The following is a 27961-nucleotide window of genomic DNA, read 5'->3' as shown; positions in this document are numbered from 1 at the left end:
TAATTCTCGGATGATTATTAATATTTGACGATCCTGCATGATAATAAATTTATATCTGCATAATACTAGAGCATAAATACAGTTTACTTAATATGTACTTTTCAAAGAATTATTTTTGCATGATTTTGATGTTTAGGAAACTAAAAATACTACTCTTTTCTTTTTCCATAAAATGAAAAAGGTTTCATCAGTTCCACATTTGCTATACCATTTCTGTGTGGGCTTTTTTTCGTGTACCTCTATAATTTCTAACTGCAACCCCTCAATTTTAAACTGACAATTTTATTTTTCAAAATATGATTTATGTAACAAAACTTTTGATTACAGTTTGGATTGATAGCAGTTTGGATGAGATGACATATGACTTCAAGTTCACGTTAATAGATCTTGAGTTATACGAATAAACTATCTATTATCACTGATCAAAAGAGAAATATTTCATGTCACTGATTTAGTCCATCAGAAATTGTCAATGGTATTGAAAAAAAAAATGCACAAAAATCATGATGAAGACCTTGTATATATATTTGAGACAACGTATTTCGAAATTATCACAATGAAGACATATGAGAAAAATATGATCACAAGAGAACAAACTTTCTAGATGCTTTGTGAGTGTGAATCGCATTAAACATTAATTCAAAAGTTCCGCTTCTTCCTTGGAGTGCGTGACACAGTGAAACATTTTAACTTTCTATGTTTGCGAGTTCTAGTCCAATGGCAGGAATGGACGATAAAGAAAAAAAACATGAAAATCGAAACATATATTGTTAAGTAAGACTTTATTACGAATAATGAGGTAAGGCATGATATATTACTCGTTAGTCATAATCTATAATGTGTGGTTTAGATTTATAAATACGTTCTTGAAGATCATGAAAATGCTCATACTGTAAGCGGGAACCGAAAAGAATAACTAAAGCAAAACAAAACCACTACTTATTTACCACATTATTGAAATTCATAATTAAGAAAGGATTTTCTATCTTAGAAAGGCTAAGTAAGAACTTTAGGACCTATTGGGAGACAGGGTTCAAAAAGACCCCAAAAGAAAACACCTATACTTAATCTAACAATCATAAGCATCACTTGGGGGAATCTCCAGATCTACCATAGCCATAAGGGTTTTTGCTAGCCCAGTTCCATTGATCCCGACACATATCATCGATGTCGTGTTTAGCCCTGCATCGACAATAAATTTGTGAGAAAGAATTAAAAAAGGGGAGGAAATAAAAGGAAGAAGAAACCTTGCCCAATATTTTTTACCGAAAGATGAAAACATTTGTATAATAGTTGCAGCTTGACACAACAAAAAGAGTTTTAAATTGACGTGAAATCATTCGGTCATTTAATAACACGGCGGTGATATTCACAAGGACGGTAATGACAATGAAAGAAATTATAAACTTAAGGCAAAAAAACTGAGCCTTAAGACCGAAAAAAAAAAAGTGGCTATTTTTCACTTTGATGCAAATCAATACTTACTTCCAATTAAGTTCTTTTTCTGCTTTCTTCGTTGAAGCATAAACAATTTCAGCATCTCCAGGTCTACGACCACCCATTGCAAGTGGAATTTTCTGAACAATAATAAATTGTGAAATTGAATTAGTCATGTACTGAAGAGTAGCTTAATCCAGATATATTATATAAAAGAGTTGGTTCAGTTTATCTACTTAAACACTAGAAATTCAACACGTTTGTTCTATATAATGGGTAGATGTTTGATTTCTAAAACTTTTGTTGCTCATTGAATCTGTAGTAGTCAGTCACGGAGATCGTGGAGTTCATTGGAGTTTCAGTTTAGTAGTTACGGGTTAGTTTATAGAATTAGACCAGAATAAGCTCTCAATAAATAAGAGCCTCAAATGTATCTCTTGCTATTGAGTGTAAGCATGCTCTCCATCTCTCTTTATGAATTTGATCTCTATTCCTTTGATCCATGAAGTTTTAGCAGTCGGAAAGAGATAAATATTTAATTGAGATTAAAAAAAAACAGCGGAATGCTCCAGGACATAATGACAGTCCAATAACTACAGAGTTGAAGTTTGCTTCCATTTCATTGTATCTTATCAGAATGCAACTGATTAAGAGATGCTAGGAATTTCAAATGAATGTTACGCTGCAAAATTTGAAGTCCCGGGACAATAGAAAGAAACAAAATTGCGTTTATATAAAATGACAAGGTTGTGACAAGGTTTATATTACACAAAACAAAAACAGAAATAAAACTATTACTCTGTTACCTTTCCAGAGGCCTGTTCAAAAGCCTTTACCATCTCCAAAACTGATGTTCCCTTTCCTGTTCCCAAGTTATAAACTTCACAACCTGTATCAACAATCAATGAAATTTCATCAAGGTAACTCCACGATAACAATAAAGCCTTATCTCATTCGCTTAAGTGAGCAACCTAGATCATATGACAGTATTTGACTTTGGTTAAGACCGAGGTTTCAGCTCATTATTTAACAAAGTCACATAGTATAAAGGGAAAATCCAAAACAAATGGGCCAATAGGAAAAGTTATCATTGCTTGTGCAGATAAAAAATCATTTCACATTCACAATCTTTCAGGGTTTACCAAATCGAACACACTAGTAAATTATTAGAAGAAAATAATAAATTGGGAATAATACCTATTTTAGGATCATCCAGTTTACGCAAAGCAGCAATGTGCCCTTCTGCTAAGTCAACAACATGAATGTAATCGCGAACCTGAGAAAAAAATATTATATAAGATCCTTGAAGAAATCAAAGGCAGCTTTTAGAAATGAGAATGAATGCTTGTAAAAATTTGGCAAACTGAGACTATGAAAGCTCAGCATGTCCAAAATAATTAAAACATTCCAAACCAAAGGGAAAAGGTGTATCATTACAGGATATTAGTCAACTGAGTTGTATTAACTAGATGGAATCTGTTAGTGAGTTACGTTGTTAGAAATGTCTATTAGTTGTTAATCACATCTCTAATAAGCCCTTTTGTCTCTTTACACATGACAATCAAATTAATGGGAATATTTCTATGGAAGTTTTATCTTATTATTTGAGCAATATGGTCTGTGGACTTGTCTAAGGTCACTTGTATCTCTTCTAAAATTTTTATAGGAGGGAGTGGGGGTGAAGATTGCATGCAATCTTGACAAAGGAAAAAATTCACTAAACCAATTCAAAAAAGCGATAACATACTCCAGTGCCGTCACATGTTTTATAATCGTTTCCAAAAACTGTCAGTGAAGGGAGTCTGCCAACTGCCACTTGTTGAACAAAGGGCATGAGATTGTTCGGAATTCCACGAGGATCCTCACCAATAAAACCACTAGGATGTGCACCAACTGGATTAAAGTATCTCAACAGTATAATTTTCCAATTTTTGTCCGCACAGTAGAGATCACGACACATCTCTTCGATGATAAGCTGAAAAAACAAACCTCTCATCGATGTCATTGTCCGTTTCCAAGACAAAACTAGTACATTGCTATCAGTAATACTAAAAAATTATAAAATTAAAATAAAAAACCACTTTTTTCATTTTGCAAGCAGTCATGTTTTATTGTCTAACAATCTCCTAGTCATACCTTGGTCCTTCCATATGGGTTTGTCGATGACAGAGGGAATTCTTCGGTACATGGAACCTCCTTTGGCCAGCCATATACAGTTGCTGAAGATGAGAACACAAGCTGACATCATTCAAGAAATATAACATCAGTCAAATATTCAGATTGAAGCATCAATAAAATATATACGCAACAAATTGCACAAGAAACTTCCAGATAGCAGGGGACCATAAAAAGAAAAAGGTTCAGACTTCACCTTAAGATGTTGCTTCTAATTAATATATTTTTTAACAAACAACTGTAATTTAGTGTGAAAGACGATTGGTGAACATTGATATGCAGTTAACCCTAGATAGGGAAACAGAGGGGTTCAACAGGTGATATGATCTCATAGAAACAGAAATAGGGAAAAATGAGTGTTGATGGAATGTATGGCTGTAAAGGAGTCTACTTGTCATCAGTATTTAATGGGAGAACACTCAATGGAAGTGTGACGATATTCATCAATATTGCTACATTTTTCCATCCAGTTGATGCCAATCAAAACAGACCCAACAGATCAAAACTAAATTTTTTCTTTTATCAGCAATAATATCAAAACTAAAATGAGCATACCTTCTTGCATCCATGGGCAACCATGACTTGAAATAGAATGATTGTCCCAATCAAGTTGTTGTCAAAGTACAGTAGTGGTTTCTGCACACTTTCACCGACTGCTTTCAGCCCAGCAAAATGTATGACAGCATCAAACCTGCAGGAAAAAGAGACATACATGACAAACAGTTTTTATTTACCAATCATTTATCGAATAGAACTACAATAGAACGTGAAGCACCGACAGAAATCATTATTTTCCTTTTCTCATATACAAAAAATTCTGCACAATACTTACTTTTGGTTTGTAAAAACTTTCTCGAGCGCAGCTCTGTTCCGCAAGTCTAACTGCAGCAGGAAAAATAAAACGAAGAGCCAATCAGCACCACAATAAAGTATCAATAATTAAGAACGTCTAATAAACAAAAACAAGAACCTGCACCAAAACAGACAAGAATTTAGCTTAAAATTGAACTTTAGAGAGAGAAAAAACACAAACACAGGATACAGAATACAGAATACAGTTTTTATTGTTAATAAAATTGGAATCATGGAAAGCAATACAACAAATCACAAAACACACATCACATCAAAAGTACAGTGTGTACTTGTCACACTAATTGTGAAACAGACAGAGTTAGTTCCAAACTGTCACGAAACGCAGATAAACATAATTCAAACTTGTCACCGTCTGTTTGTTTGGTATTTACCAAACTATGGAATAAAGCGAATCGCAACACTTTTGCTTTTACCTGTCAGTGGGGCCACCACAGTACACAGGCCCGGTGAAAAACTCAAAAATCACACAAACTCAAGACAGAGACAAAAAAAATCGAAAAAAAATAAAAACGTTAAATCGAAATCAACAACGAAAAAACACAAACGTCGTATTCCGAGGACCATGCAACAATCCAAATTGGGTTTTTGTTTTTCAAATAGAAAAGTAGAGAAAACCGTCGAACCCCGGTACCTCGACAAAGGAAAAGTTCTTTGCCAATTTTCCGGCGAGTTCCTTGACTCTGGATATGGCGACTGCGGAGGAGTTGTCGAAGTTGTCGACAGCCAATACGTTGTAACCGGCGAGAAGAAGCTGGAGGACGGTGTGGCTACCAATGTATCCGGCACCACCGGTAACCAGAATCATTGGCATAACGAAAGTTTTTGGCAGGAGAGAAAAAAGCGGAAGAATACAAGAGAATGAGCAAACAGAATAGCGAAAGAGAAGGATGAGTTATGGCAGTGGAAAAGCTACGAGTTTGTTACGCGCCAGGAGAAGGCGAGAATTCTGTGAATAACACGTTCACAACAAAGTCATGAGATTTTTTTGAATCTAAAGTCTCAAGTTCTTACTTTAGCTTTAAATACCGCAAATTTCACTTCTTTTTTTTTCTTTTCTTTTTTCTAAATTTTTATACTGCGGATTTCCAGGTCATCCACGTGGATCTCCACTGTGTCTTTGCTTCGGATTTTGTCTTCCTGCTTCCTATTCCTTCCACCCCTGTCACTGCAATTTCTCATTTCATACTCATTCTCTTCTTTTCTCTTTCTAATTAACCTCTTGTTACTTCCTTAAGTGGCTATCGTTTTAAATTTTAATTACAGGATTATGCTCACTAATTTCCTAAGATAATATTATTCCTTTCACCATTATTGTGCTTTAAAGATCGAATTATCGTTTTCAAAGTGTAATCTTTTTTTTATGTTGTTGGTATTAAACAGGGATTTTCTTCCTGAATGGTGCTTATTTGTAATAAAACAGGATTATTAGCTAATGCGAATTTTTCCTTATATAACAAAAATCAGGATTATTACCATAAGCATCCTTATTTGACTTTTAGGCTTCGGAAAATGGATCTGGAGCACTTAGTTAAAAGTGGAGGTACGCTTAACTTATAGGTTCAACTCCATTATTTAATGCATTAATTTTTCTACTTTACTTAGCATTAACTCCACTATTTAATTACTTTAATTTTTTATTCTAATTCAACTTATTTAGTTAATGGATCAAAATTACAGCGTTAACTAAAGAGTCAACCTCTGAACGAACTTCAAAATAGTTCTACTAATCGTTAGCCTTATTACGATAATTAGAATTTTAGTTTTGCATGATAAGTTTCATAACATTATTTTCTGTAAATTAATCCTTTTAAAAATTACCAAATTAAGAGTGAACGTGTAATTTATTTACTAGAATAAGATTTTGTTAGAGTTAATACATTGTATAGTCTTTATTGTATGTGTCATGATAACTTTTTAATATTTTCAACATAGATTATCTTCGTTTAAAATGGGTTTTTACCACAACATAAAGGATTTTTGATATAAATCTAAAATATACTTTGTATATTTAAAAGTATTTAAGAATGTTTAAATTCAATTTAAATTATTGATTTTCTTATATTATTCTTTTATTATATTTTTAAAATATATAAATGTACACTGATTTCAATATTGTAAAATATGTTATAATCTTCTTTTAATATATTAAAATCAGTATATGTAAAGACTTAGTAAAAGAAAAACCCAAACCGATTTCAATCATATAATAGCGAAAATGAAATACTCTTAAATTAAAAAAAAAAAAAAAAAGTATTGCAATGTGTTGACGGCATGAACATGTGATGGGATGTGCAATGTTTCTGGATACGCTTCAAATCATATGGTCAGATTGTGACTCTTTTCTTTTCCTTTTAAAGTAAAAAATGTTAAAAAAATAGGATAAAGATACTTACATAATATTTTTGGACAATATCATATGTGTCATTGTGTGATTGGTTTATAGTAGTGTCATTGTGTCATTTGGACCACTCACACAATAACACGTATGATTAATGTACGAATGTTGTCAATGTATCATTACTAAAAAAATATATTTTACACAGAAACTTTTATTTAATATGCAGAGTAAATTCATTCGTGTGAAAAAATGAAAGAAAGAGAGACTGTGTCATTTTTATGAATACAAAATAATCATCAATAATCCTATTTTTTGTTTATAATAAAAAATATATACGAATTTATGAGTTATTTCTGGTGGCCATTATCGGAATTATGAAAAACTTCTGTTTGGAATGATACTAAACCCATTATTTTCAAGTCATTAATTTAGCATTTAGTGTCATTTCATGTTTGAATCATTATAAATCTTAATATAATTATAATATATATATATATATATATTATAATTATATATATATATATATATATATATATAAAAATTAGTATTTATCAAGCATTAAGTATTATAAAGATTTGTTATATTTGATGTTATCATGCTTTATCTAATCTGGGCATAAATCAAGTTTTAATAACGTTAGGTGCGTTATTATAAATATACTTTTAGTTCGTACCATATTAGATAAGATTTATTAGGTGTTGATTTGACAAATATATTGTATAATTTTATTATGCTTTATATTGCATTATCTTCCAACAAAATACATCAAATGATAGAAACTAAAAGTAAGCATATAAAAGAATTATAAAATTATTTTTTTAAGCTATTGATAAGTACAATATATTTATTTAGATAATTATTTATTTTTTGGATATCCTTGTCATTCATATGAGTAACTAACAACTTGCTAGCATATAACAAATATATTTATACATATTTTTATTTTCCTTTTTTACTTTTTTATTTCTTATTAAGAATGAAGAATTCATCTTTATGGATAGAAAACTTTAAAATATAGTATATATGGAAACTTATAAAGTAATATTAATTGTGTTGATATTAATTTTTTATTCACTTAAAATATTGGTTTAATACATCTTTTGTTCCCTCCTTTTTGGGGCTTTTGTTCAAAATGGTTCCACCTTAGGAAAAAATTCACTTTGGTCCCATATTTGATTAAATTTTGTTTAAAATGGTCCTTCTGGTAGACGGCGTTAAATTTCTAAAGGTGTAGATGCTGGCGTGGCAAACTACTATCCATCTGTGCCCAATTTAAATGACGTGGCTGTTTGACAATATTTAAGGGTAATTAAAAAACCCCTAATTAAAAACAAATTAGGAAATTAGGGTAATTGAAAAACCTCAACCCTAATTGTTCGTCAATTGTCGCGATTGGAGAGAAGGCTATGCTATTCATTTGTCGCCATTGGAGATCACGTCAGTGGTGATTGCTTGAAGGTGGTAGTTCAACATTGCACGGGGGTGAGGTAAGGGTTCACATTGTAAGGCAATTCTGTTGTTTATGTTTGTTTTTGGGGGTTAGGGTTTAATTTGATGTTCTGTTAGGGTAGTGCATTGATGTTCTAAGGTTACTCTGATTTTGGGTAGTATAAAAAGTTGTTTATTTGCTGTTGTAGTGCATTGTATTGTATGTTAAATATCATTTTTTTTTTTTGTGGGGTTTTTGGTTGTGGAAGACAGGGGGCGAACAATTAGGGTTGGGGTTTTTCAATTAGTTTAAATTTTTTATGGAAACAGCGTACTCCTCCAAAGGTCTAAGCTTTTGTCTGAAAACCATTGCTGGACATAATCCTATCCCTTCAAAATTTTGAAAGCGAAACATCATTCAATAAGATGGAGAGTTGTGTAAAGGTTGTGTTACCAGAGTGAAAAACATCAAACATTTGTTCTTCGAATGCTCCTTTGTATTTTGAAAGTGTGATATGATTGTCTTAGGAGGTGGGAGGTCAATTTGTGTTGCACAATGAGGTCGAAGCTCACTTTACATATAGTTGCTAATTACAAAATCAGTATGACTGTTTGAAACACCAGTAATGGTTGTATTTTTGTAATCTGAGATTGTTTCAATGATGGGTTATAAAATACATTCTCAATTTTTCCAGTGATGAAAAGTTTGTCCTGCCAATCGCGACAATTGAGGAACAATTAGGGTTGGGGTTTTTCAATTACCCTAATTTCCTAATTTGTTTTTAATTAGGGGTTTTTTAATTATCCTTAAATATTGTCCACACAGCTACGTCATTTAAATTGGACACAAATGGATAATAGTTTGTCACGCCAGCATCTGCACCGTTAGAAATTTAACGTCGTCTGTCATAGGGACCATTCTGAACAAAATTTAATCAAATATGGGACCAAAGTGATTTTTTTCCAAAGGTATGACCATTTTGAACAAAAGCCCCAAAAGGTGGGACCAAAAAATGTATTAAACCTAAAATATTACATATAAAGTAACAATAGAGTATCATATTTTTATATATATTTAACATACAATACAAAAATGGAATGGTGGTAAAAAAATTAAATTTTTATATTTTAAAAAATGAAACATAAGAAAAAATAATATCAAATATATATAAAAAATTTATGTATGTTAAAAAATATTTTTCTTATCACATTTTCACATATCTTCTAAGCAACATTCCAAATTTCAATCGAAAAAAAATTCTATAAAAGAACTCTCGAAATATTAACAAAAAAATATTTCCTTTTACGTTCTTATACAAAAAATAAAAATTAAGGTAGGTTAAATTATATCACCAACAAAAGCTTACCTAAAATCTAAAAATGAGATCGACCATTAAATAAAAAGTTAAATGAAACATTACATTTTACATGGCATAATAAAACCTACCCAAAAAAAAGTAATACATGATATCAAACAAACCCTTACATTAAATATACTCTAAAAAACTTGTTTTACATAAAATAAATACATAAACGTGATATATGATATAGTATTATCGGGGTAGTAATAAATCCATATATGTTTATCCTTTCTCTTTTTGAAAAAATTAGCATATTTCTTATGTTTTAAGTTTTGAAGAACGAAAAAGTTTCTTAACAAAAAGAATAGGTTGCTTTTATTATAATTTACTCACATTTATGCTATTTTATTCACTAATAAATGTCTAATAACTTTATATGTGCGTACGTTATGCTATTTTATTCACTAATCAATGTCTACCTTGGACTTTAAATATTGACTTTAGAGGTTACAAGTTTCGTCCTTCAAAGTCAACGTTTTGTATTAAAGTTATTTAGTCATTTTTATTAAACTATACAACTTTTATACTCATTATTTTGTAAAATTTCACGATAATATATATATATTTTGATTTTTACAAGCTATTACTTTTTAAGGAATATACGAAGCTTTTATCTATCAAACAAAAGTTGTGTATATCAATAGCAATATCAACACGTGAAAGTGATGATCATGATACTCATCCCAACACATTCCATCATAAGAAAAGGCCAATGAGACAAATTTTGAGCTGCCAAATTTGGTGATAGCCTAACAAACCCAAATTCAATGTGATGTATAATTTATTATTAAACAAATGATAATCATAATCTTAATTATCAATGTTAATTAACATTTTAATAACAGTGATTAACAATATTTTTTTATGTCTTAAATTTTGTCAGATTGACAGCCACTACTATTAGCTTTTAGGTTTATGATTGAAGGACCTTCTCAATGCAGCCTTTGGAGAGTAAAACAAAAGTAGGAACAAGGACAACTCGAAAAGGAATATAACACAAAATTATTTATTCTTAATATAATATTTTTTATTAGAAAAATAGATGTTTTTTTTTATTTATTAATAGTGGTAAAGAAGACTCAGATCACATGGAATCATCTCAACAATCATTGTGTGGAATTTTGACCAATGATGCTAATTTCATAATATTTAAATTTTGGAAACCCTATCCTACCCTCATTGATGATGGGTAAAAAATAATGAATATAGTGTCGGAAATAATTTTTTGACACATCTAAATTTTTTACATTCATTTGATATTATTTTTATTTATAGTTTACTTTTTTCTTTTTTGAAAAATTATAAAACTTTACACGTTTTAAATTATTTTATTCTTGTATTCTGTATCAAATGAATATAAATATATGTCGTCTAATTATTGTTTATATAGCATTTTATCTGCACAGATTAACTTAAGTTTATAGTTAGCACGCATTAGTGTAAAAAGAGAAGGCTCTAATAAGAAACCAATCTAGCTGATTTTAAGTTGCTAGTTAGTGGTTTAAATACCAATTTGATTTATTTATTTTTGTTTAATTTGTCTTGGTTTTGTTTATTTAGTAATTTTTGTTAACAACATTTAAATAATAAACTGACAATGAATAATATATATTACGTGGTAGTTCATAATTATCTTGTTTTTTATTTTTTTTATGTTAATTGTATTAAATTTGTTCAATTTAAGAAATTTTTACGTGTCATTCCAATATTACGTTATGTAAGAGTAACGTCATGTCACATGTTAATACAGTATCACATTCAATGTTTTATATTTAATTTAATTTATATATTCGTTAATTTTGTTTGGTATCAATTTTTTTAAATGAATTAATTTTATTGTTTTTTAAATTGAAATTAAATTAAATTTTTATATAAATTTTATACTGACACTATTATTAAAAATTATATTTTTATTAAATATTTTTAACTTATGATTAAAATTAATTTAAATTTATAATAAAAATTTAAAAAATTCTCATCAAAAGAATTTCAAAAGGCTAAAAATGATATAAAGTATTTAAAATCACATCAAATTTTAAATAAAAAATATCATATAACATTATATTAATCGATTGTAAAATAAAATTATCAAATTTAAATATATTTTTTACTTTTGTGAAAATAAATAATTTTATATTTTTCTTTATTTTTGTAAGAGCCTAAAAAATAATAAGGCTATTGAACCTTATGTTGAGGCAGTCAGCCTATAAGTTAAAGACCCATGACCTTAGGAAGGAGTTTTCTAAAAATAGACTGTCTCCATTTGCCAATTTTTTCTTCTCTCTCTAAAAAGAGAAACCCTTCTCCTAAATAATAACTCTTCCTTCTCTCTAAAATATTCCAACGTTGAACCGTTTGAATTTTGAACCGAACAATTTCTTGTTCCAATCGGTAAGTCGCTTTCCCCCTTTTTCTTCAACAGTCTCGAACTGAGGGCATGCAACTTTGCTAGTTTCATTTTCCTCATGTATTTCGAGTGGGTTCCTGTTAGGGCGTTTTTAATTAGCTGCTCTTTGAGAAAACCAGGTAAGGGGAGCTAGTTATTTCTGTTTGAAATTAATTTATGAGATATATGCATGTTGAATCTTGAATTGGTGTGTTGATTTAAATTGTTATGTACCTATTGAGCATAAATTGGCTTGTGTTATGATGCTGAAAATTGTGCATGTAAAAATGTATTGGTTGTAAGTTGTTATGATGGAATTGATTGCTGAAATATAGATGAGTTTAGTTTACTACAATTTAAGGTGTATATATATGATTGTACGGTTTGCTTGCAGTGTAAAAGAATTTACTGGTTCTATGAAACTAGAATGAGAAAAGGGGTATACGGTTATGGAAGAGAGAAAGTAAAGTGATTAATGAGGGGGAAATCAATGAAGAAAGGGGTACATGTTATGTGTAGTTAAGGGAATGGAAAGGAAAGGGAAATATATATGAATACTGTCTATGTGAAGCATAAAACCTTACATGGAAGAAAAAAAAAGTGCANACGGTTAAGTTTCCTTTAATAGTTTTTATTAGATTTTATATTAGTTTAAATGAAAAAAAAAATAGATTTTTATTAGATGAAAAGAAAAGTTAAGTAAGTTTGCCTTAAAATGAAGAAGAGAGAGGTAGGCTTTTGTTTTTTTAGAAGTTACAGTACGTAACTATTCACTTGAGTATTCTGTAAATTAGAATTAAATTTAAGTATTTTTCTTAGAATGTAATTTTTATTTTAGATTTTAAAATATACAATTTCAAATATATTTATTTTATTTTGAAATAGACAATTTAAAATACAAAAGTTATAATTTAAGTTGTATATTCTGAAAAGTAAATAAATTTTAGATTGTATAATATTAAATATATTTTGTATTTTATATTTTATGATGTATAATTTATGTTTAAAGTGGTTGGTTTGAGAAGCATGACCTGAAGTTTATTGCACAACAATATAAATGATTATGGTGTTATCAAAAGTATGTGGTTACTAAGTAATGAAGTGTGATCCAAGTGGTAAATCAAGTTCAATCTGTGTAGAATCTCCTGGTGAGATTCTTAGCGTTTTAGAATGAAAGTAGGAGCTCAGTTTTGGGGGTCTTCTTGACGCTCCAATGGTCCTTCTTCTCACGTAGAGAGGACTGAACCATGTGGTGAGGAGTAGCAGAAGGTCTTAGTCTTGGAGGCTTCCATCATGCTCCAGGACGCGGAACAGACTAACTTCGTGATTGGCAGGGCGGGGGAGCCCAAGGCGGGGGAGCCTAAGTATCACAAGCCACCACGGGTGCGTGGCTTGCCATAGCTCGACTATCATTCTAAAGTCCGGACGAGTCAAGTCTAGAAAATAATATGTTAGGATCTGTTGTATATATTGTCTTGCTTGTATATACTTTACTTGGGTTGAATCCAATATGTTCATGTTGGTACAATTGCATGCTTTTTTTATATAATTAGTTCACCCTTGCATTTGTTTGTGTTTGTGTCATGTTGTATGTGTTTTCGTTTGCGATGATCATCCACTTAGATGGGAGTAGATGACGAGGAAGTTACTTTGGAGAGAGCCCTGGAAGGAAACACAGATGTTGCAGCTTAGTTCTTTAGGCCTTGTTATTTTGATCTCAATTTATTCTGAAGAACTTTATCTTGTTTTTAAAGTTTTAAATTCCTAGTGTTTTTACAAGAGGTCTATGATCCTCCAATTCTAAACTCTTGTACTGTTTAAGGATGGCTGTAAACACCTCCATTATTCTTTAACTACTTTTAAATATTATGCATGATGACGTCTTATTTATATATTTTTTCTATATAATTAGGACGTCACAATTTTTTCTCACAATAATAATTATAATTATTTCTTTTAATATTGTAAAATTGTTAATTTTAATTGAATGCTTTATTTTATTTTTAACCTTTTAGAATTTTAAATCGTTCCACTTTTACAGATTTCATTTTAATTTTAAACTAACTTAAATCTTAAACCAAAAGTAGTTTTTAAAAATATAAAATTTAATAAAAATAATAGTATAATATCTATATAAAAGTTAAAATCTAGTTTCAATTTTGAAACACAAATATGATTATTTAAAAAAATTATGACATTGCATAAAATTAACAAATATCAAATTAAATATAACACAACATAATATTTTACGATATGGTTACTTTTATCTAACATGACACTAAATTGAGATATGGACACTTTTTTCAAATTTTAAAAGTGAAAATAATTTCAAACTTAAAAACAACTTAAAAAATAAAATGAAAATAAAATAAAATAAAAAGTCTCAAACTGAAAGATAACCTACATTGTTTAATGTTCATTCATTATTTAAATGGAGTGGAGGGAGGAATTTGATCGGGTGTAGAAAGCAACAGTCCTTTTTTTTTTCTGCTGTTTTGTGATGGGTTAGTAGAGTTTTAGGCTCATAATCTTTTTGGATCATTTTTTTCCTAGCTACCCAAAAAAATAAAAAGGAAATAATTATTTTTATAATTAAAATCTACAAGTTAAAAAAATTAAAAATTCATGTAGAAATTAATTTAAAAACACTTTTTTTTTTTTTATTTACCAGCTCACAAGTATTTATGAAAAAAACTCTCCACACCTGTTTAGCGCTGTTGAAGGTATTGTAAGATAAGAAATAATATCAATCATATTTGATTATAATATGGTTTTAGCATGAGACAACATCATAAAACAACGTTATTTTTATTATCAACTTCTACTTCTAAGTTACTTCCTCCATCTTTTTTCAACAAGGACAAGGTGGAAAATGTCAAATATACACTGTTCAAATTTTCTACACTTATAAAACACCTAATAAAAATATTTTTATTCTTATAGATCAGTTTTCTAAATTATTATATATTTTAAAATAAAAATTTTATATGATTAGTGTTGAATTGGTGTATGTTACAAATAGAAGTATATGTTTATGAACACTCTTTCAACAACGATCTCATCTACAAAAAGGACAAATGTTCATAGCAAAACATATACTAAAAACATCTTGAGTATTTGACTTTCCCTATTTATTAAATATAAAGCTTAATGCAAAACAATCAATAAAATATGATAATTTTTAATGAAAGGTAATGTTACTCCAAAAAGTTAATCTTGCGTCCTTGTTCTTCATTTATTTTAATATAAAAGTTAACCATCATAACCATTAAATTATAATAAATAAAAATAACTAGTATTCCTTTGTAAATTATACTCACATTCCACCTAAGTGAATCGTTCAAGAAAAACCAGTACCAAAAATAACAAATAATGATAATGTTTTCATAAGATACACGTTCCTTAAAATTTAACCACAATTAACAACGAATTTACACCACGTTGGGTAGTCAGCTCCCTTTGACTTCGAGAACTGAGAAAGCGGCTTTCAATTGCAGCAAATATTTGCATTAGATGGCAGAGATTCCCATCACAATGCAATCCTTACGGTGAAAAAATGGTGCTTGTTATAAGATATAAAATTTCAATACTTGTCTGCTGAAAGACACTGGTGAGTGGATGTTGCTCTTTCGTTGAGTCAAGAAAAAATCATTGTCCTGGACGTTGAAGTTAGACCAATGATACAGCACACAAATCAGATGCGTCCATATAGCGTCAAACTTCGTCCAAAGGCATGGGCTGGGAACTAAGAAGTCTTTCAGCCTCATCATTGGCTTCTGCTTGAATTTTCCATCCCTGCGTGGAAAGGTAAACACTGTTACTAAAACAAAGCCAAGACCCCCAAACAAGGGCCACAATTGTTACTATCACATTAAACGTTGCTTAGATTGGCATAACAGATATGTAATGTTTTTCATCTACCATACAGGTCAACAAGTCTGAGGCCTTTATAATCCAAATCACAGGAGCGAGGGAGAATGACATCTTAATTGCTCGCTAGATATTTAGAAGAAAGAAAAATCCACGATAGAAATTATATCACTGCAAGGCTTTCTACTTCCTAGTCTAAGCAGTTGATAATAATTCTGGGAGGAATAAAAAACAAACCTCCTCCAAATTTTCAAGCTCCATGATTTGCTCTATCTGTTCTGAGATACTGTCCTGCAATACATGGACCCTAAGCTAAGTAAAAAAACTTGTTATACTAAGATATCATCACCCAAAACGAACATGTTTAAGTGGTTTTACCATATTACTAGCAGTTTCAGCAGCAAGAACATCAGTCTCCATCTCCACTTCGATTTCAATCATTGAAGAAATCTGACAAAAGAGTAGTATCACAGTATTACATACATTTACTGCATTCAGCATTGCAAAAGCAACAAGAACTTGTTCTTTTGTAATTCTCAGGAGAGATGATATTAAATCACACTTTTAAAGAAAACATACCCTAGCATAGCTATCAATAAGTTCAATCCGTCCTCTAAGGGAGTTTTGCAGACTCTCTCGCACCCTCTTGACTTTACTTTTCCGAGTGCTGGACAAACAAAAAGATAAATGACAACTATAGACTAGAACAAAAAGGAGTGAAGACACAAAATTTCAAGAGACACCAACAAAATCGATCATGGGGGTAAACAAATATTTCTATGATCAAAGATGTGTAATGCTATAGCAATTTACCGATAAGCAGGTTCTCCAACAGCTGAAATTTTATTCTCAAGTTGGCACATTCGAGCTAGCATCCAAATCTACAGAAGTACAAAATCAAATTTATATGACTCAAGCTACAGGTACATTTTCAAGGAAGGAGAGAAAATAAACCACTATCTTACTCCCTCATTCTGGACTGAGATGTACAGTACAACAAATGAACTTTGCACGGATGATTTTCAGAATATACTAACATCTGTATATAACTAATAGTTAAGTTACTAGTATATAATCTAAATGCTCCAATCAATTATCAAATTGTCTTGCATTCTTTTCAATCACCCTGACTTTTCCACGAAGTAGTATTTTGCACAAGACTTTCATGCCAATCAGAGTTAGATACCACACTGCCATTCCTTTTCCTCTTACTATTATGGAAAGTATATAGAGCAATATTTATGTGAAAATGCAGGATGGTTCCAAGTAGATTAGATATCCATATTATCTACTATTAATGTATTTTAGTTGTCAGTTAAAGGACAATATTCTGTAAAAGTTTTCAATTTTTGTTTTAAACAGTTCAACATTTTTTAAACAAAAACTCAATCCAAGGGGGACTTTGCTAGTACGAAAGCTCATGTTTGAAGCAAAGTACATTGCAGCTTTCCCTCCTTTGAATGGTGAACTTGACAGTTTCTCCAAAAGATTGTTGTGATTATAAGTGCTGGAATCCGTTTGCCTTCAAAATAAATAAGGGTCGATATCATCCCGCTAATCACAAATCTTGCAAGTAGCAAACCTCTTTTTCAGCAGCTTCTTTGAGGTCATTGATGCGAGACAGAAGAACATCATATTGAGATAAAAGTCGTTGTTTGATCGCAACTGCATCTACTGATTTCTGTGGAAGCTGAAAGCATGAATAAAAGCATATTATCTATTATATCTTTCATGAGAACGTTCATAATTGATTTATTGTGAGCAATAAATAAATGGGACAGCTGGTCATAATAGGGTAGGAAAGGAATTATAATTTTTAAGAATCTTAACTTTTTCCTATTTTTATTGTATTCTTAAAAAAGGATATGCAGTAATAAAACAAAGTACAAACTCTTAATCAATGTAAACAGCAGTTTCATTATGTTTTTGCCATGACTAGGAAATTCAAATCATAGATATTATAGTAGCTACTGAAAAACAACTATCTCTTTCAAGTTACTTTTTTATGGGAGAAAAAAATTATATGGTATGCCAGCAGAAAATTTATTCTTTTGAGAAATCAAATTGATCGAGTGAAGGAAAGATACATGAGCCTCCCTTAACGGAGAAAAGAAATGGTGAATAAAATACCTGATTAAACTGGGGAAGAACAACAGTGTTCAACGTAGACCCAACAACAACGGTTGAAACTGCAACAACTGATAGTAACTGGGGAAGGCTAGGGTCAACAAGTCCAGAGGCAGCATCCCCGGTTGCCAACAAAGCGATAAGTGGAAAAAGGAAGGAGGGTTTCAGCAATGAAGAATTTTCTTCTTTTCGTGGGGCTCTTAACAGTAGTGACTCCCGCCCATCTTTGTGGTTTGTTATGCACATAGCTTCAGCCGGATAGAAATCAGGGTTCCTTGGACTGAATTTAAAGGGGCCCACCTTTCTATATACATTTGATGGAGCTGCCACAGCAATAGTTACCCTTTCTCCTTCTTGTGCTGGCAGATCAACTGTTTCAGTCGCAAATCTATGAGTGCGAGCCATACCAGAAGGGGTCTGCACCTAAACAGAAAGAGAAAAAAAAGATAGATATTACGAGGTTATATATGTGAGACTTCAAAAAGATGAAGAAGCATTAGGTAAGGATACCAATAATTGACATGAGGTGATTTCAGTAACATTAATATTAAAAAGAAAAACACTTAGAAACTAAGCACCAGTCTCTCAATCTATAAGAAAACATAACCTGATAAAAGGTATTCACTTGTACAACAAATCAAAAAGCCGAAACATCAATCAAGACCGGAACTGGTAATCAAATCTCACAAAACAAAAAACAGAAAGAAATAGACAACGAGCTTACAACATCGTATACACTATATAAACACACAAAAACGGATGAAATGAGTTAAAGCAGGTAATGATAACTTTACCCAGTGAAGGTACCTCCAATGAGGTCCTAGCTAGGGAGATATCACAGTAGAACTATTTCCAGCATCTAGTAGGACCCAACTTTGGATTATAAAAGATATACTTTGGAAGGTCACAATTATGAATTTTCATTTTGCGTTGAAATTTTCTACTTGTAGAAGAGCTCTATAAGCATGGGCATGTATTTGTAGAAATACAAAAGTAGATATCTGAAAAGGTTAATGAATCAAAAAGGTATTCCTTGTTCACTGATAACCAACTAACCAACTTCAGTACAAGTTATATAAAGAGTCTCAACAACAACTACTAATCAGAAGACAACCTAACTATCACATGTTGAAGTTGAGTGGAGAGTGCATACCACGATAGAGTGAACAGCAGAGGGAATGCTTTGCTTCCTCAGTTTCACGTATCTTAATGCCCTTTCCCACGCCGATATGTCCATGCTGCGTTCGGCAGGAGGAGATCCTTAGAAAAAGTGAATACTCCATGATCAACACCATACACATTCATTATGTATCAACAAAAAGACAAGCACTGGTTTCAGCAAAATAAACTGGGGGAGGGGAGAGCAAACACTGGAACAACTTATGTATGGTGCTTCCCATGGAAAACGGAAAATCTATGGATTAGTGGAAATTCAAAAATCAAACATCAAAGATGTTTTTTATGTTTAGTGAACAGATTAAGAAAAGAATAGAATGATATGCCTAACCAACCTGATTTCTTCTGATTCAATACTGACTATGTCACCTGAAACAAGTTCGTATTGGTAGCGACACTTGGAACACGATACTATCTGCAGTAGAAATGTTTATAAGTTGACTCTAAAACTATTGTACAATCACAATTAATTCACAAGGATAAATACGTCTGAGAATATCATGGGAGACTTGTCCAGTTTCATTAAAAACAAGGTGCCACAGATAACCAATAAGAAGGATAGCTTCATGAATCTCAACAATGGACAATAGCAGGAAATTACTTCACACTTAACAACAACAAAAGTCATTTCTAGTTCTGTACACGCCAGAAGATTAACCTTCATCGTCAACAACCCAAAAAGGAATTGTGAATAAGACAAAAAAAATCAGAAATACTTGGCAAAAGCACTTAAATGGGGCAATTTTTTTTTCAAAATTACCAAAATGGTGTATGTTTTTAAAAATTACAAAAATGGACAAGTCGAGTCAGCTTGGTACAATTTCATTGTAAAGAAATTGTGCTAGTTTGACCACTAAAGTCAGGTTGATAAAACTTTAGTGTATTGTGATATAAACTGAAGAAGTTGTGACAGCTTGACCCAATTCACTTTAGTGAATCAGAGTTGTGTTAAGCTTACATGACTGTTTCACAATGAAGTCATACCAAATTGGCACAACAAGTGAATCAGAGTCGTGTTAAGCTAGCACGACTGTTTCACAATGAAATCTTGCCTATTTTTGTAATTTTTTTTTAAAAATGCAACATTTCAGTAATTTTGAAAAAAAAAAATTGCACCGTTTTGGTGCTTTTGCCAAAATACTCGAGTCAAAATCAACACCCAGAAACAATGAAGCAAAACGAAAGAGTTAGTGCTGGAATAGTGCTAGAGCCCAATGAGTTTGAGACATCTTTTACAAAATAAGCCTCCAATCGGAACATCAATATATCTTGTTTACAAGGTGCTCTTATCATAAATTTTTGTGTAGATTAGCATTGCAAGAATGGAATAGAAGTTTGGCAATGATGTAGTTGAGTTACTATTTGATCCATGATGCCCAAGGGAATAAGGTCAAATGAAAGAGGGAAATATACACAATCAATTGCGCACTAAATGGATATCGACGAAGGATAAGCTTACACCATCTCCCAATGACTCATGGTTCAAATAAATTAAAAGATATCCCCAGAGAAGGAAAAATAAACAACATACATAATCAAAGTAATAATAATAGAATTAAAGTTCGGCACAGGCACGGGAGGAATACCTGAATACCTTGTTGTGGCTGTGCAACACCAACAGCAATCCGACAACTAGGACATTTCACTACCTTCCCAAAACGTACCTGCAACAACCAAGACAGTTAACATGGGGGTCATAAACAAGTCTAATCTTAGCAACACCACTGACCACGACATATCCAAAAGCCAAATCCACCAGAACATATAGACATAATGATCCAATTCATTGCAATGTCATTAATTCGGACGGTACCTCCTCACCAGGTGAAACGCCAACCTCACAAATATACTTAATCACCCTAAGAGCGTCAGAAACCCTTAACACCGCCGCTAAACCCTGAATCAACAATGCATAAACATTTGCATTTGGCCGCGACCACTTCCATCTCGCAGCCAGGGGACCACTCTCGTCAACTACTCACACCAAACAAACACAGCGTCACCAAATCGTACTGATGATTAACACAACGTGCGCGAACTGAAGAGAGAAATAACCTGGATTTAAACTGGCGCGCATGGCGTAGAAGATGGAGAGAGCGAGTTCAGGATTGTTGCGGTTAAGCGCAGCGGATATGACTGAGCAGCAGTCAGAGGTGGAAACGACGCCGCCGTTCCGGGAGGAATTGTCGGCGATAATCTGCAAGGCCTCATCGGCGTCTTTGGCGTTCGCAGCAACTTGGAGGAGAAGCCGTTGGTCGAGTATGTTGGCGGTATCGTCGGAGGTTTCATTGTGGCTCTCGCTGACGGAGGCTTTGGAATTTAGTAATCGCGAGAGGTTGGAAAGAGAGGGAGTGGTGAAAAAAAGAGAGGGAAAAGGAGCGTTGGTATTGGCGGCGTGGTTGACGCAGGTTTCGGAGAGTTTGGGCAGAGAAGAAGAAGGGTGATGGAGTAGGCGAGAGAAGCATGGAGTGCAGAGATTTAGAGCCATGGCAGAAACGCGAGAAAGCCGTGAAATGGTGGCAGTGGCGCCAGAGAATGGCTATTACATTGTTTGTGGGAGCGAAAGAAAGATTAGGAATGAGAGGTGGTAAGAGAGGGAGCGAGAGGTGAATCCAATTCCTGAGTAGTCTTCAGCCGCTGCGATGTATTGGATAGCATTGTACAGTTTGGCCGTTGATTTGCCTCGAGATTTGTAAAATATCAGAATTTAGTGGCTTGGATTGTAAGAGAAAAAAATTTAAAACTATGGAGGTGCAGGGAATCGAACCCTGTGCCTCTCGCATGCAAAGCGAGCGCTCTACCATATGAGCTACACCCCCGTGTTGTATAGCTCCCTACAATATGGTATTTATTTGACTTAAGATTTATAAATAATCAAAATTTAGTGGCTTGAATTGTAAATAGAAAAAGATTAAAGAGGATGGAGGTGCGGGGAATCGAACCCCGTGCCTCTCACATGCGAAGCGAGCGCTCTACCATATGAGCTACACCCCCAACTTTTGTTAGTTTTGAATAAAAATAAATAATATCTTCTATTATTTAGCAAAATAAACAAAATTGTTAAAATGGGCTCAATGAATTAATTCGTTGCACATTTTTATTTATTCTACCATCATCAAAATTTTTGATGGAGCTATATTTTATTAATATAATATTTTTATTTTCATCATCATCATTAATTATCTAATGAAAGAAGACGACATGTGATTGATGGGACTCTTTTTACTAACATAGAAATCACAGCTTTTGTTCAACGTAAATCTTTTTCATTAATCTATTAGTTTAGTATGTTACTTCTTTGTAGTGTTATCTGCAAGCTGGTTTGACTTGGTTACTTATATATTTAATTTTTTTTAGTTAATCTAATAGGGTTGTTTTATTGTTGCTGAATAGGTTATTTACCAAGTACTTTGAACTCATTATGTTTGCTGTAATTTTGAGACTGATGAGAAATTTTGACATTCTTTAGGAGCTGCTTAAGTGGCTGTAGCTGTTAAACAACTAACGGCTTTCTATTATTAATAAAAAAAATTGACACAAGATAAATCTTTTATATTTTATATATTTTTTTGTTATTTACTTTTTTTAAAAAATATAAATTTTTTAAAAGATTATTTTACTCTTATAGTACGTATCATACGTATGAAATGAAAGTAATTTTGTGTTTCCCCTATAATTATTCATTAATAATATCTATAATATGTATCCAAAACCCCAAAATCAATCACTCTACCAAAATATCAATTTACAAAACTAAAATCCCATAAAGCTATCAATAGCCATGATTTACCAAAGAAAAGAAGAAGAAGAAAAACATAACTCTTTCACTTCTCATGCAAAAAAAAAAAAAAATGAAAGGAAAAATGTTCATTTACACCTATCAATCTTCACATCCCTTTCTAACACCTAATAAAAAAAATGCTTTTGTTTAAACTTTCGTAGTTCATTAGTTTTAAAGTAAAAATATCATTTCATCAATATTAAATTAGCAAGTCTAATGCCGATTAAATTATTAACCTTTTACGGGCATTATGATAAAAGGTGAGCAATATGTAATAAAAGAGAAACATTAAGTAGGAGATTAATAGGAGATTTTAGATTATGAAAAGGTAATAGAAATTTAGGTCGTTACTTGAACATGAAATAAAAGAATCCTACAAAGCAAGAGAATGACGAAGTATTTTTAACTAATCGGATTTAAAAAATTATAGAATCACTATGAATTATCTAAACTTAATTAGCAGAGAAATTTATACAGAATTTCCAGTGTCTAATAAAAAAAATGCTTGCATACTTTAACATACAGCCGGCACATTATAAAACAGAGAAAATTTTCATCCTTACTTTGCAAGAATCAAAAGATATTCTAAAGAAAATCAACATAGTTTTGTTGGTGTTTATTTTAATATTAAGAAGTAGGGCAACTGAAAGGGAAAATTCAATATTTTTTCTTTGTATCATGCGTTGACTGGTTCAAAGTCGTGGGTAAAAAGAATGGTAAAAAGAGCGAATTGAAAAAAAAAAAATGTGATTTTGAATAATTCATTTGAAAAAAATTGTATTGAAAAAGGTATGTTGGTAACAATTTATTGAGAAGCAAAGGGTGTCTACTGTGGAGAAGAGAATGAGGAGGAAGTGGGAGAGGAAGAAGAAAAGGAAGCCGTTGATGTTTCCGGTGAGTTCCGGCAGAGGGGGCAGGTGCCGTTCAACTTGAGCCACTCGTCGATGCAATCTGCGTGAAAATAGTGGTCACATTCGGGAATGCTCCTTAGCGTCTCTTTGGGTTCATATTCCGAGAGGCAAATTGCGCAGGTGTTGTCGCTCGGCTTCAATAACCGACCACTCTCTCCGATCAGAGTTTTCGGATACTTTTCAATCGTCGCACCGTCAAGACCCGCCGCAAAAGGAGCGGGTTGCAGGGAAATGGTGATCGGAAGATGCGTGCCACGTCGACGGTGGCTCAGCGTCCTAAACTTACCGCAGACAAAACAAGACATTCCGATGAAGCATAAAAGACCCGGTATTCCCACTCCAATGGCTAACCCATACTTTGCACTCCTGGAAAGACCTGTGTACATTAAATTAAGTAATATTTCAAAAACCTTTGTTAGCCAAATAAGATTATGAATTAAATAACAATTTTGATTTCATATTTCTATTATTTTTTAATTATAGATGTCAATTCATAAGACTTGCTTCATTTGTGGAACATACTCGAACTGATCAACCTTGACAGTTTACTAATATTATTTTATAATCTGAGATATATAGTTGCAGTGCGTGACACATTGAAAGAAACTAACTCATCTCTAACTCTTCCTACCCGATTGTCATATTTTCAACTTGTCATCAATCATGCTTAGTGTCCCAATTTATTTTTTAATGGAAATGATGAGCCAATAATCCATTTTCATAAATCGAAAGTCAAAGAACTGTGATCAAACTGGTTCGCTCACTTGCACGAAAAAAATTTCTTTATTCAAAGTTCGGCAACAAAATAAATTCAGTCGTTTGAAATTTGGCATCAAAATAAACCCAGTCGCTCTCACTGAATTTCATTTTTATTTCCGACACGTCTTGTTTTTACAAAATATAGTTTTGTTCAAAATATATAAACGGCGTTCATCATCATGCTGTGAAAATTTAATCGTTCTACACTGAATCCCACATAAACAATGTGTTTGTTCTTCAAAGGAAACACTTGAAATAATTAAATTGTTATCAGAAATAAGAAGATGTTATTTCTCTTTCGCGTATATTGTCAACTTCCAGCACAGCCATCCATTTCTGAAGGTGGCATTAAACCCGAAGTTGACACTTGGTTACTTATTCGTTTCCCAATCGATCGACCCTTTACCTACCAAACTACGAATTTGACAAACAACCTCAACCAACTATACTAACGTCAACGTGTCGCATGTTGTTGTGAATCAAACACAAACCACGAAACGGAAATGAAAATCGAAGAGCAAAGTAATCAATCAAAACACAGGCAGCAAACATGTACATACCTTTGCCGGAGTCCCTAGGGAAGCACCCAACTCGAAGACTTTGATTTTTTTTATCAGAGAACCCACAAACTTGACCACTGAGTGCACAATCGCTGCACCTGGGTTCGGTCCAGACCAATTCGAGGTCTGTGTTGAGATCGGACCAGAAGGGCCACATGGGCATGTCCAACACAGGGAGAGGAACAAGAGCGTGAGACATTACTTGGCACCGTTCCGGCATCACCGTTGACGACACAATAGGTTGCGACCACGAAGCTATCACCGAGTAGTTTCGGTTGTCGCTTAGGCACGAAATTGGCATTAACGGGAACTGAGACGAGTTTGAGGGGCAACGCATGAAAGTGAGGTTAAAGGGAGACGATCCATAAATCCTGGGGTTCAAAATAAAAGGTGAACCGGAAAGGTTCCAGCCGTGTAAGAAGCGTTTTGGAAGGCACCCATTGGGGTCGTTGACTCGGATGCTTTGGGAGTCGTAGTCGATGTTTTTCACAAGGAGGTTCCCGAAACCTGGGACGTCTATAACTGGTTGTGTGCGATTGATGCAAGAAAGTTGGAAGCTTGGAACTGGGAAATAGCTGCAGCGAGGATCTTGGTTGGATTGTTTGAGACCGAAAGGAAAGAGAATGTCTACATGGCCGCATCTGAGGGTGTTACAGTTAGGATGTTGGTTGGTATTCCCTCTTGAGGTTTGGAGATGGAAAAGGAGGAGACAGAAAGCACATAGCATGGGTGAGGTAGCCATTGATTTGAGAGGGTGAGAGGAGATAATTAAGAGTGAAAAGTGTTGTATATTGAGTTAGGAAGGGGTAGGGTGGGTGTGGGGGGTTTCTTTAATGGTGAAATGCATTCCAAACAAGTCACTAAGAGAGGGAAGTAGAAAATGGAACCTCTCTTCTTAAGTCATTTTTTTTACGTAATTGTCAACAATGGTCAATTCAATACATAGAATAGCCAGCGCACTCGCCTACTGAACTGTTCCACAATTACCAATATACAGCAAGAGACAAAACAGAGACATAAACATCAAAAAACGCAGCTCAAGTGGCTTCTCATTCTCATTCTCATTCACTGCTTCCTTCAGTCTTATAAAAAAAGGAAAGAAAATCAGTATTTCCATGTTCGTTAGAAAGAAGAGAGTTAAAAAAGTTCAAATCATCACTTGTGACTTAAACTACACACAAAACTCAAAGTAAAGACTGAATTTATAATGTTTTTCTGGTCTATAAAAGAAAAATGAATCCCCTTCGCATCACCCAAATTGACACGGCAACTCGTCTGATGGATCCTTTTGAATAGAAATTAAGCTAATTAAAGGATCGGTCTAATCCTATTAGTCACACTTCCACCAACTTTTTAAATTCCATAATAATAGTAATAATAAGATTTAATTAGTATTTTTATTTCTATATATAATTTTATTTTTGAATAGTTTTCTAAGAAACTCCATAAGATTACACTGTGGGTCTTCTTCTCCACTAAAGGAACAATTTCATCATACACATGCAGACAAACTCTTCTCCCATCGCTATTGACCTTCTTCCTCCTCTAATTTCTCTCCCAAATCAATTCTTTCCTCTTTCTATATTTCACTTTTCCTTGACCCACCGTCAAAATCGAAACCTCCAATCCCATTCCGCTCATGCTCACACACCACAAGTTTGCAATATGTCAATTCGTTGATGTTGGAGTTGCTCACAAAGAAGTCTTTCTCGAATACTTCCAAAACTGTTAAAAGCTTTTTAAGAATACATAAACTATTTATAGAACCGTAAACGTGATGTTTCAATTTCTAGACTCAAACATATAACTAAGACATAATTAATTATCTCTATTACCAGATTTAATTAATACTAACAATCACTCTTAGCTTTTATCATCTTCTAACAAAACTATTAAATCGTTTACTCAACAAAATCTTCTAGTAAACTTAAATGTTATTTCGGTCTTTCAATTCTTTTATTCTTCATTAAGGTTTCTCATGCATAGTAGATTCTCTCACATCACTTTTTTTCATGATCCACTTTGTTTTTAGTGTGGATATTATGTATGTTTTATAATATATTTCATGTATTTTTGGAAATTTTATTTCAAAACAAGTTCATTTAGATAGTGTATTTTGAAAAATTTGTTCCAAAAGGTATTATATATATTTCAAAAACAAATTGTTTTGAAAAGGTTGTTCTAAAATATATTTAACGTAATACAGACTAATCGATCAAAATACAAGAGTAATAAATCAATTTAAAAATTGTTTGTCATGTGGGTTGTTGACATCAAATATGACCTATCGATAAATGTTTTAAACAATTAACTAATCTAAAAGCAGCTAAACACAAATCAACTAAATAATTATATTAAGACATGTTAATTAAGTTGGTAGTAAATAAAAATTCATTACAAATAATATATAAATAAAAGATTACGTAGTTAATTACATTCATTACTTCGTTTAATATTATTATGTTCAGACACCTATTATTAACTTAAGGAACATAGTGTTTTTTTGCAGATACACCTTAAGCAGCTTGTAACTTTCAGAACATTCTTTACTCGAAACAGACAAAGGAGAGAGACAACCTTAATACCAAAACGTTGATGAGCTAACAATGTCCTACCTCTCATTTAGAAACAAAAAGCTTGCTCCTTTTTTGAAAATCTTATTTTAAAAGTTTTGTTACAGAAATCATATTTTGGAAAATTTTCAAGATAGGTAATCTGGACTCCAAATCTGAGAAAAATAAAATTGTCAGATTAAAATTGAGGGGTTGCAGTTAGAAAT

General features: G+C 32.4%; 3 protein-coding genes and 2 non-coding genes across 6 annotated transcripts; all 5 read right to left on the bottom strand.

The window, feature by feature from the left end:
- Positions 1–787: 787 nt before the first annotated feature.
- Positions 788–5709, bottom strand: LOC106767273 (UDP-glucose 4-epimerase GEPI48-like). The gene is made up of 9 exons (XM_014652126.2): positions 5117–5709; positions 4445–4494; positions 4168–4303; positions 3574–3675; positions 3185–3412; positions 2635–2713; positions 2244–2326; positions 1486–1577; positions 788–1182 (listed from the first exon to the last, which is right to left on the bottom strand). Exons 1-9 carry the CDS (start codon positions 5294–5296, stop codon positions 1086–1088), a joined length of 1047 nt encoding a protein of 348 aa, XP_014507612.1. The 5' UTR covers positions 5297–5709; the 3' UTR covers positions 788–1085.
- Positions 5710–15250: 9541 nt separating this feature from the next.
- Positions 15251–21803, bottom strand: LOC106768702. Of its 2 annotated transcripts, XM_014653975.2 has the most exons (12): positions 21227–21801; positions 20985–21145; positions 20758–20835; positions 19507–19586; positions 19149–19233; positions 17999–18418; positions 17451–17558; positions 16682–16749; positions 16448–16535; positions 16247–16318; positions 16106–16159; positions 15251–15793 (listed from the first exon to the last, which is right to left on the bottom strand). In XM_014653975.2, exons 1-12 carry the CDS (start codon positions 21657–21659, stop codon positions 15713–15715), a joined length of 1728 nt encoding a protein of 575 aa, XP_014509461.1. In that variant the 5' UTR covers positions 21660–21801; the 3' UTR covers positions 15251–15712. The 2 variants fall into 2 exon arrangements, 1 of the variants encoding a protein (XP_014509461.1); XR_001376271.2 differs by lacking the exons at positions 15251–15793; positions 16106–16159; positions 16247–16318 and having other exon boundaries at positions 16490–16535; positions 17307–17558; positions 21227–21803.
- Positions 21804–21917: 114 nt separating this feature from the next.
- Positions 21918–21990, bottom strand: TRNAA-UGC. The gene has a single exon. It is a non-coding gene; the product is annotated as a tRNA-Ala (tRNA).
- A 102-nt stretch (positions 21991–22092) lies between these two features.
- TRNAA-CGC lies at positions 22093–22165 on the bottom strand. The gene has a single exon. It is a non-coding gene; the product is annotated as a tRNA-Ala (tRNA).
- Positions 22166–23421: 1256 nt separating this feature from the next.
- Positions 23422–26094, bottom strand: LOC106767525 (RING-H2 finger protein ATL20). The gene is made up of 2 exons (XM_014652441.2): positions 25183–26094; positions 23422–24239 (listed from the first exon to the last, which is right to left on the bottom strand). The coding sequence occupies exons 1-2, from the start codon at positions 25922–25924 to the stop codon at positions 23779–23781; spliced, it is 1203 nt and encodes a 400-aa protein (XP_014507927.1). The 5' UTR covers positions 25925–26094; the 3' UTR covers positions 23422–23778.
- Between the last annotated feature and the right edge of the window lie 1867 nt (positions 26095–27961).

The sequence above is a fragment of the Vigna radiata genome, chromosome 7, assembly GCF_000741045.1.
Source record: "Vigna radiata var. radiata cultivar VC1973A chromosome 7, Vradiata_ver6, whole genome shotgun sequence".
Taxonomy (NCBI): domain Eukaryota; kingdom Viridiplantae; phylum Streptophyta; class Magnoliopsida; order Fabales; family Fabaceae; genus Vigna; species Vigna radiata.
The sequence above is the reverse complement of the archived record's forward strand: the minus strand, read 5'-3'. Positions and strand labels throughout refer to the sequence as shown.

Excerpts from the sequence above, each read along its gene's own strand:
- LOC106767273 (XM_014652126.2), bottom strand. The coding sequence starts at position 5,296 with ATGCCAATGATTCTGGTTACCGGTGGTGCCGGATACATTGGTAGCCAC. Across the intron at positions 2,327-2,634 it reads ACTGGATGATCCTAAAATAG|GTTGTGAAGTTTATAACTTG; the intron begins GTATTATTCCCA and ends TTGTTGATACAG. Across the intron at positions 1,578-2,243 it reads TTGAACAGGCCTCTGGAAAG|AAAATTCCACTTGCAATGGG; the intron begins GTAACAGAGTAA and ends ATTATTGTTCAG.
- LOC106768702 (XM_014653975.2), bottom strand. The coding sequence starts at position 21,659 with ATGGCTCTAAATCTCTGCACTCCATGCTTCTCTCGCCTACTCCATCAC. Across the intron at positions 19,587-20,757 it reads AGCCACAACAAGGTATTCAG|ATAGTATCGTGTTCCAAGTG; the intron begins GTATTCCTCCCG and ends TTTCTACTGCAG. Across the intron at positions 16,536-16,681 it reads GTTGGAGAACCTGCTTATCG|CACTCGGAAAAGTAAAGTCA; the intron begins GTAAATTGCTAT and ends TTGTTTGTCCAG.
- LOC106767525 (XM_014652441.2), bottom strand. The coding sequence starts at position 25,924 with ATGGCTACCTCACCCATGCTATGTGCTTTCTGTCTCCTCCTTTTCCAT. Across the intron at positions 24,240-25,182 it reads CCCTAGGGACTCCGGCAAAG|GTCTTTCCAGGAGTGCAAAG; the intron begins GTATGTACATGT and ends TAATGTACACAG.